Source organism: Paramisgurnus dabryanus, chromosome 5 (genome assembly GCF_030506205.2).
Source record: "Paramisgurnus dabryanus chromosome 5, PD_genome_1.1, whole genome shotgun sequence".
Taxonomy (NCBI): domain Eukaryota; kingdom Metazoa; phylum Chordata; class Actinopteri; order Cypriniformes; family Cobitidae; genus Paramisgurnus; species Paramisgurnus dabryanus.
In genome coordinates this window covers 24,673,294-24,683,342 of record NC_133341.1, presented here as the reverse complement: position 1 = coordinate 24,683,342, position 10,049 = coordinate 24,673,294, and the positions used below count along the sequence as shown (strand labels likewise).

Below are 10,049 nucleotides of genomic sequence, written 5' to 3'. Positions count from 1 at the left end.
CTGGAAAAATGTTGCCTGGTCTGATGAGTCTCGATTTCTGTTGAGACATTCAGATAGTAGAGTCAGAATTTGGCGTAAACAGAATGAGAACATGGATCCATCATGCTTTGTTACAACTTTGCAGGCTGGTGGTGTAATTGTGTGGGGGATGTTTTCTTGGAATACGTTAGGCCCCTTAGTGGCAACTGGGCATCGTTTAAATGCCACTGCCTACCTGAGCATTGTTTCTGACCATGTCCATCCCTTTATGACCACCATGTACCTCTGATGGCTACTTCCAGCAGGATAATGCACCATGTCACAAAGCTCGAATCATTTCAAATTGGTTTCTTGAACATGACAATGAGTTCACTGTACTAAAATGGCCCCCACAGTCACCAGATCTCAACCCAATAGAGCATCTTTGGGATGTGGTGGAACGGAAGCTTCGTGCCCTGCATCCCACAAATCCCCATCAACTACAAGATGCTATCCTATCAATATAGACCAACATTTCTAAAGAATGCTTTCAGCACCTTGTTGAATAAATGGCATGTAGAATTAAGGCAGTTTTTAAGGTGAAAGGGGGTCAAACACAGTATTATTGGCCCAAAATATAAATAAATACAAATTTAATTGAATTAGAATGGTGTTCCTAATAATCCTTTAGGCGAGTATACATACCCTATCTGTCATTGCAAGCTACTTCCTGTGAGAGGAACTCAATGCTTCATCATACCAAGACATTTTGGACAATTTCATGCTCCCAACTTTTTGGGAACAGTTTGGGGATGGCCAACATCAGTGTCTGGCCTTAAAAATATGCTTTAAGACGAAAAAGAACCTATAGAAGAACACTGGTTTCACAAAGTTTTATTCTCTAGTTCTTTAGAAAGCCACTTATGTACCCATGCTTTAAAACTCAGAAACCAAAACATTAATCTGAAGAACCATCAGGAACATTTTATTCTCCACAGAACCTTATAGCAGAATAAACAACAACAAAGGAGGTTTTTTAGTTAGAAGATTTGAGAACACAATGTGCTGCAGAACTTATTGATCACTGAATTTTTAACACTGTTCCATATGATGACATTGACTGATCCTAACAGAAAGGTTTGTCTGTTCACTGGTATCAAGTGGAGTTCAGGATAGTTGGAGAAATGAAAGATTTACATGTGAAACTGAAAACAAAATTGGAAAACATTTCCTCTCATCCCAAACCTTGTTATGGACCTTTGCATGTTCTTTAGTTTTGTGTATATTTGTAGATAATAACTGGAATATCCTCAGTAAAATTTGTGAATTTCTTTTATCATTGCCACACACCTTGATAGTTTTAAGATATTTTTTGTAAAAACAAACAAAAGTTTTCTGATGGTGGGTTGTTTTACTGTGGTCAGTAGTTTTAGAAGTTCAGAGATTATGCCGTGTAATAATATTTTACTTCAGTTATGCTAATATACAAACACTAACAAGTATTCAAAATTCTGTAAAATATGAAACTTTAAATATTCTACCCACCTCAACTGTACATAAACCACAGATGGATTTTATGTGGGTCTTTTATTTTGTTTAGTTTTATATGTTATGATGAAAAAAGTGAATGCTGTGTACTGCACGTGTCACATTCCATTAAGGGAGCAGTGATGTTACCAATCCTGTCATGGCCCAAGGCAAAAGATAGAGAGAGAGAGAAAGAGAGATAGTGAGAGATAGTAAGAGAGACTGGGCAGTGGTTTCAGCTGGACTTTTATTTATAGACACACCGAGCAATAAGAATTTAAAAAAAGTTTTCTATGTTGTGAAATTCATGTTGAAATTATTTATTATAATGAGCTATTTATTGATTTTAAATTCACAAATTGTGCTAATATTTATTTTTAATGCACTTGTTTAATTTATTGAGCTTTTTTGTGTTTTGTGAAGTGTTTTTAGAAATTTGACTATGAATATGAGGCTGAAATAAAATAAGTCCACAGTCTGTATGTTTGTTGTGTTTATATGCTGTTCATATAGGCCTATTGATATGTACAAGTGAATTTACTTTAAAAAAAATTTAAGGAAACCAGCTGCCTTTAAAAAATTGTAAAGTGAAAAAACAAGAGTTGATTTAATAATTAAAATTGCTCTGCCAAACATCTCCACTTTAATTTTTAATTCATGAATGTTAAGTTTGGTGTTAAAACTGGTATTATAATACAAAATTCATAAGTAACTGTAAGTCAGTCATTCTCCACAGAAACACACACAGAGCTGCATTTTTACGTGCATTGTCAATATTGTATAGAGAAAAACAGTGTACTGAACAGAATCCATGTAAACACTTATCACCTGAACAGTGACTTCATAAAATTATCATTTAGAACAAAATAACATCAATAAAACTATAGAGCATAAACCTCTATGGCATTTTATTAACAATAATTTAAGTAGTTAAAGTTATTATCTGTTCTTATTCTGTGATAAAGCATAATAGTATATTAAATTAAAACACAAATATTAAGTGATGTTGTCTTGATTATTTAAGTAAAGACAACATAACAGTGAATTTAGTTTTCAAAATATTTCAAAATATTTAATATTCCAAAAAATGATTTCAAAAAGATAGCTTTTTCCATTCCGAAAGAATATATGTGGATGATTTAATGATTTATGACCAATAAATTAATACATTTAAAGTATTTATGCAATTCACCTCATGCTTCATGCTTAGTTTGGGATCATTTTCATTGCAAGCTCTCAGCAAAAGTACCAAAAGTAAATATGTTATGCACAATATAACGGTATTGTACAACCTTACAGGTACAGTATAAACCAGTTTCTGATGAGCACATACATGACAGCAGTTTAGCTTTGTGTGTTTGTGTGCCTCAAAGCTGTAGTTTCACACCTCATGTAAGAGTTTTAGCTGAGAGATCAGAAGTTTTTTTTTCTGATGCACGAGTAAAGCTCTTTAGGGAACGTCAGTTTATCATGAAAAAAACATGAGATCACTGTTATACAAAACACGGCATCTACTGCACAGTGGTAAATAACTTCTGACAATTTTAAACTGTAACAAGAAATATTTTAACACTGATTCATGAGCATCATATGAAATACAATCATCTGCTATTTTTCTGTCATATGTCAGAGGAATTCCGGGCTCCAGTTGATGTTCTTCTTAAGAAGCAGATCTCAATTGAAATTAAGTCTTTGAAATGCCTTTGACCCTGACTGGATTTCCCGGCCCAGCTAAGCATTCATTTACTGGTAATTAAGTGATCTGAGCTCATTTTCTCAATTCTAATGGCATCATCCAGCTCCTACAGGAAACACGCCGCTGCCCCCAGTACACTCTGGGGCACATGGTGTAATAAGGGCCCTTTTACCTCTCTGACATTAGCCTGTAATGCTATTAACCCGTTCATTGTAAAGATGCCCACTTAAGTGAAATGCAAAAGGGAAATATGCCCACTTAAACAAATTTATTGTGATGTGGTAGGAGATTGAAAGGCATTCATCTTAATGTTTGCGTTTGTGCAGCTCACAACTAATCTGTGTTTTAAAATTGTTCTTTTCCGTAATACCCCTTTCAAGCTTTGATTAACAAAAAAGAAAATCAGTTAATAGTAGTCGTCAATTTATTGAGATTTTACATTAAGAGTGTTGATTTTTAATTTACGTAATTTATTTATTCCAACATTCATTTATAATTAATTTTATCCTTAAAAACATAACTTGAAAACAAAGTTTATCAGACTAGAGTTAGTTGAGGGTAATTTATATTAACAGTAGCCTAATAACAAGACAGCATGACAGATTCATGCAAACTAAACAAAATATAGACTCAAGATCAAAAATCATAAAACAAGCTGAAAATGTGCAAAAAAAGTAATACTAAAATTGTGAAATTAAATTTGAGATTTTTCTTTGTGGTCAAGCCAACTTCCCCAAAATTAAAAATATCCTAGACAATTATTTTATTTTATTCTCTGTATTAACAAAAACATTTTGAGATGATGCTATAGCCTCAGAGAGAATACTGTATAGTCTGCAGTTGTCAATAATCCTTTTTAAATACCTACAGCTGTACAGATTCGCAGTTGGTCATGGCATGCGTGTGTGTGTGTATTTGATGCTTAGTGGACCAAAAACACTCATATGGAAGCCCCTCCCCCCAACAAGACAACTATTCCCCATGGAGACCTTATAATCCCCTTCCAGTAGATACTTGGCAAAGCTTAACAGACTTGCATCATTAATTTATTAATACATTAGTTGACAGGTAAGTTGCACATACTCATATTTTCTGCTCAAATACTGTAATTCTTTAGGATCTGTTATTTCTATGACCCATGGATGATTAAAGAATAATTTAAAATTGTATGTTTTCGTACCGAAATGCATATTAAATCTTTGTATAGATAAATGCAGTTTTAATTTATTAATGCTTTCATATGCTTACGCTTCAAACAAGAGCAAAGAAAAGTGTTTTCTTCTCAGCTAGTTCTGCGTGGCATTGTAAATGATGTGGAGGTGAATGGGGCACCTCTGATGCACCCCCACCCCACCTTCAAATGTTACGGGCCAGTCTCCTTTCGGCAGCAAGGAGCCACTGTCATTCTCTATTAGCAAGAGATTCTTAATCCCTCTGCGCAAAACTGCCATAATGATATCACTAACCACGGGTGGTACCGCCGGCCAAACAATGTGTGTGTATGTGTGTAAGACCTAATGTCCACAGCTTGACCTTTCACAAATACTTGTTTCACTAATCTGAAGGTTTTTTTTAAATGTCTACCTACATCGTTTATGTCTGCTTGAATATGGTTTTGGCAGAATGAAATGTTTGGTCTTCTACTTGACCCTAAAGAAAATATTTTTGAATGAATATTTCTTGGCAACAACCACACTATTTTATCCTTTGTAAAAATATGTAATCATATGAATATGTTCTTATGCTGTTAATAAAAAGGTGCTGTATGAATCTATGATTGATTCAATTGATATTAACTAATAAACTAAAATGTTTCTATAAGACCTGTATCACCTGTAGCTGCTCTGTCTAAAACAACAGTCTCCCCCAACCCGTCTCACCCCAGTTCAATGCTGTTTACTTTTTTAAATAAACAAGCCCCTGTTGCAAACACTAAACGATGCAATACATGAAACAAATAAACAAATGCACCCTGACCCACGCACAGCGGGACAGCAGTGGTGTCTTATCACTTACCACAACCAGTAAGTGATAGTAAACATCACTCTAAACACTGAGTGTCTGTTCTGCTCACTCATTCACCACTGTTATGCTCTTGAATAATGAATTTTGCCTGGGATTGTTCAGTGTTCGATCATGTGTGAAGACAATGCCGAGACACTCCAGATCTAATGCTGGCTTTATTTACTGCACTATCTGATATGTGGAGTACCACAGTTATGCATTTTTGTTTAATAATTTAAGGTCAAGCTTTGGGTCAAGTATAGGGCTATATATGGGATCCCTAGCTTCATTCTGCAAGTGTCATATAAGGGTATTATCTTTATAACTGCTACAGGACTGTTCAGTGGACACCATAACTGAATGTATATATATCAACTGAAAGTACAGTATACAATTGAGGTCATATATCTACACCTTGCAAAATCTGGAAAATGCTGAATTTTTGGGGGAAAAAGAGGAGTTTTGAAAATTAAAGTAATAATTTAGTTGTTTCACATGAGAAATATAACAGAAAGTTTGCAACACAGAATAATAACACAGTTTCTTCACAAGTTTACATCTGATTCTTATACTGGACGATGTTATTTGGACAATCAATGACAATTTCTTTTTTAAATGTTTCTTGTTTGTCCTGTGCCATTAAACGGTTCAATGGTCTTCAGAAAAGTCCTCCAGGTCCTGCCAAATCTTGCGACATTTTCTGAACCTTGAATCAGTGACTATGTTGAGATTCATGTTCAAACTTATGCGCAACGTTGCAAACTACATTTAAATCTATTTTTATTGTACAGAATATACTCCAATTTGCATAATAAAGAATACATTTACTAGTTTTTTTTTTTTAAAGAAACTTAAATAACTATAGGGCGGGTAAATGTGACCTCAAAATTTTTTACTTGTAAAAGCTACTTTGGACATTTACATGGGTGTTAGAAATCCTCACACCAAAAACAACAGAAGTCCGCGTGGCCCTAATGCATTAGGTGAGAAGGTGACACGAGACAGATTCATGTTGATGAAATATAAATGAAGCTGTGGACACGCGCACCAAAACAAGGGGAATAGAAAACATATAAAAACACTTAACATATTTTATTTTATTTTATCAAGTCCATTACGCATCACAAAAAGGACACTTTTCATGTTCGCGCATTGTTATTCCGGAGGAATTATTCATTAAATAACGAATAAATATTTTAAATCCTAAAGACGCAGACAACAAAGTGTATAATGTGGCTAAAACGGCGTATAACTCAAGATATAAAGGCTTTTTAAGGTTTGCCTATAAAAAAAACATAATTTTATTTATCAGTACTTGTTGAAATATCTGAGCTATATTATATTTTATTATTATCCATTAAATTATTTGAGTGTATTTTGAATATGATGTAATTTTGTAAAGGCACGAAAAATAGCTAAAGCAAATAAAATCATCTAATGATTTTGCTAACACCCTAAATCTGGAACTGACTTTGCCACTGGAGGGCAACAGATTAAGAAGTTCCGCTGTTCTCGTTGCTGTGGAAACAAAACAAGCAAAGAAAGTTTGTCAATCTCTCTCGTGAGGAGACTACAAACTGTAGAAGTTTTGCCAGACGTAAAACAGAAAGGATGAACTTGAATTTGGATGATTACTTTCGGACTGTTTACGAAAAGCGACTCTCGTAAGTTTTAAGTGTATTGACTTAACTCCAACATCTTCTTTTACTAATCACCAATTTATATGCGATTGGTGTTCACGTTAAATTGGAAGTGATGAGATGTAAATCGGGCTATGTTTTTGCTTATTTGTGCGTATTTTTTTGCATACAGTCACTAATTGTACAAACTTACTTGACTTGCAGAAATGAAGCAGTGCACGAAAGGGATTTAACAACAGAGGCCTCGCGCCTCCTGGTGAAGCGCCAGGAGGTCAGACGCGTGGACAGAGAACTGAAAACACAGAAGGAGGTAGTTGTGGAGAAATGTTTAGATTTATTATTTTATTTACTTCGGATTTCGGAAATATTTTTGTCATTCCAAATAACATTTGATGTTTCTGTTGTCTGTTTCCTGTAGCTCAGTAATGTACCCGTTGGCTAAATCAATTGTTTCTTATTTTAGGAGTGTTCGTGTAGATTAGTAGGTTAGTTCTTTTATAGCCCAATAATTTTCCTGTAGTCCATGTATGTTCCTGTAGCTCAATTGGACGAGCTTTGCGTAAGCAGTAAAATGGTCAAAGGTTTAATCCAAATATAATTATTAAAGGTATTGCGGAGGATTTTCTTTTTCCGGGTGGATCATCAAGACTATTGGTCCTCCTAGTTGTCAATCAGGAGTGTTGCGCAATTGCATTTTTTTTTAAAGTGGAGAAGGCGGTTCTTTTCTAAAATTCGAGAAAATCCTCCGCTACACCTTTAAATTTACCTTGAATGCACTGTTAATAATAATGCATAAATGTACATGTCAGGAGGTTGACAAAAAACGGGAGGGATTCAGACAGAGAAAGGAGAACATGATGAAAGAGGAGGAAAAACTGAAAGAATTTGTAATGAATTACAACGCATTTGTAAAGGTAAGGCAACATTCTGCATCTTAACTTGATACGGATGGAAAATACGAATCTGCTCTTTTCAATGTATGTATTTTTTTATAATTTGGTGTTCTAAAACACCATTTGTTATTTTTAAATATACAATATAATTTAAGTTACATGTTATTGCTTTTTCTCTTTTTTAAGGAAAATGATGCCAAACGGACGCATGCCCTAAAGAAAGCGGAGGCAGAGAGAGCTCAAATAATGCTGAAAGAACATAAACTCGAGAAACTACAGATCAAACTTGATGCCTTGCTGGCACAAAAAGCGCTACTAGAGTCTCGTGTCAATAAAGCCAGTATCTACAAGCACTTCCTGGATAGTGCTGTTAAGATGTCTAGAAAGGTATTGACTATTATGTTATGTCTGGAATATGAAGGGGACAAAATAGTCCCCTGCTATTGAAAGTAATCCAGGGGACTATTTGCGGCTGCTGCGTAATATCACTACGCCTGCTGCAGCCATGTTACAGCAGTAAAGGCCTTGATTATTACGCCAGTTTGAGAGTATAGTTCCTAGCCATATCTGCCTAGAAAATCGCAACTTTTAATTTTCCGTCGATCTTAGTACACAGTGTAAGTTAACTACAGAAAAGTTTTAAATAGGAAAAATATCGAAACTCTTTGGTTATTTTTTGCACGATGCTAATGGTCTAATCAGATTCAATGGATTGTGCTAAGCTATGCTAAAAGTGTTAGTGCCAGACTCGGAGATCAGCTGAATGGATTCCAAAACTGTAAAAATCAAATGTTTAACTCTAGGGGAGCTGGAAAATTAGCATATGTTCATAAAAAAGTGGAATGTCCCTTTAATTAACTTATTGAAAGTTGGAACCAATATAACATACAAGGTGATATAAAAGATTATTGTGCTTAAGTACAGTAGCTTCAGCAAACAAATACACTGTCAAATTCGGTTTAATTTATCTTGATGCATCGTATCTTTCTGCCAGAACATCATACCTTAGATTGTTTAGTAATGCAACTTTTGTTCTCTCTCTTCTTTTGTTAACATTTTAGTTTGAGAACATTGGTCAACTCATAGCCCGCTGTCAAACAGTACAGTCCCTCCATGAGCATCTAATGGAAAAACATACTGCAACTGAGAAAGAAAGAAAACATATCGGGCTAGAACTGAGACAGTACAAAAATGAACATAGCTTTGTTCTCCTGGACTACAGCAACAGACTGTCTCAGCAACAGACACAACTGGACAACATACGTGCACAGGCATATAAATGGGTAAGTGTGCACACACACTTAAAGGCATAGGTACACTTATGTACACTTATGCACACATACACACACTTTCACCTCAGTCTTGTGAAAAGTTTTATATCACAAGATAACAAACCATTCAGATGTTCTACAGGAAGCAGTGATGAAGCACATCCAGGCCAATGCAACAAAAGAGACACTTCTATGGGGCCAGATTAAAGTCACAATCCTTAACCTTTATTACATGATTGGCAAAGTTCCTGTGGATGTTGAGGACACTCTGTTTCAGTTGGAAAAGGTAAAAAAGCGCAACCCATTTAATCTTAACCGAATTGGAAATAAAATGGAAAAGAAACATGATGAGATTACTGTTAAGAATTGTGTTTTCGCTTTAATAACAATTTTTTTTTTTACCTTTTTCAGATTCAAAACTTTCTCCAGGTTCATTCAGGTAGAAAGCCAATATCAGAGATCACCCTACCTCACATTCTGAAACCACATGATAGAACAAAGGTCTGAAGATGTATACGCACAACACACTGCCAGATGGCCTATGCATCTTCACCAGCATCTTGCTACCTTGTTGTAGGATTGTGTGCTTTATTGTTTTCCTCAGTGTTGTAAGTCGCTTTGGATAAAAACCTCTGCTAAATGTTAAAACAATGATCTCAAGGAAAAACAATTATTTGGTTGAAAGAAAATAATAAATAACATTTTATTGTTCCATCAAATGCCAGTTTTATTTTGAGGCAGAATGGTGGGATTTCATGAGTCCCCTATGAGTCCTTCAAAAATCAATGACATTAAAGCATCTCGGTAGATGAGATATTACATGAACACTGAATTCAGATAAACATTTATGTCTTCCCATCCCTGTTTACTGTATAGGCAGCATTTTCCAGGTTTCGGATATAGAAAATGTTTGTAACCTAAACAAAAGAATGAAACCAGCTGTAGGGTCACTATGATCCCTATAGTCCCTTTAAAAGAAAGCATTTTTTTCTGAAAGCATCATGATTCTCACAGAACAATCAGATAAAATGAAATAATAATTTTAATAGTCTTGTTTATT

At 34.8% G+C, this 10,049-nt stretch overlaps 1 protein-coding gene across 1 annotated transcript; it reads left to right on the top strand.

Annotated features, from left to right (window-relative positions):
* The first annotated feature begins 6,719 nt into the window (after positions 1-6,719).
* On the top strand, positions 6,720-10,048 carry cfap73 (cilia and flagella associated protein 73). The gene is made up of 7 exons (XM_065250532.1): positions 6,720-6,849; positions 7,030-7,135; positions 7,635-7,739; positions 7,905-8,105; positions 8,780-9,001; positions 9,132-9,275; positions 9,401-10,048. The coding sequence occupies exons 1-7, from the start codon at positions 6,797-6,799 to the stop codon at positions 9,494-9,496; spliced, it is 927 nt and encodes a 308-aa protein (XP_065106604.1). The 5' UTR covers positions 6,720-6,796; the 3' UTR covers positions 9,497-10,048.
* The last annotated feature ends 1 nt before the right edge of the window (position 10,049 follows it).

What these genes read in the sequence shown, in the direction of transcription:
- cfap73 (XM_065250532.1), top strand. Translation starts at nt 6,797, where the DNA reads ATGAACTTGAATTTGGATGATTACTTTCGGACTGTTTACGAAAAGCGA. An exon ending in GTTTACGAAAAGCGACTCTC is followed by an intron (nt 6,850 to 7,029) that starts GTAAGTTTTAAG and finishes CTTGACTTGCAG; the next exon opens with AAATGAAGCAGTGCACGAAA. An exon ending in CTGTTAAGATGTCTAGAAAG is followed by an intron (nt 8,106 to 8,779) that starts GTATTGACTATT and finishes TTAACATTTTAG; the next exon opens with TTTGAGAACATTGGTCAACT.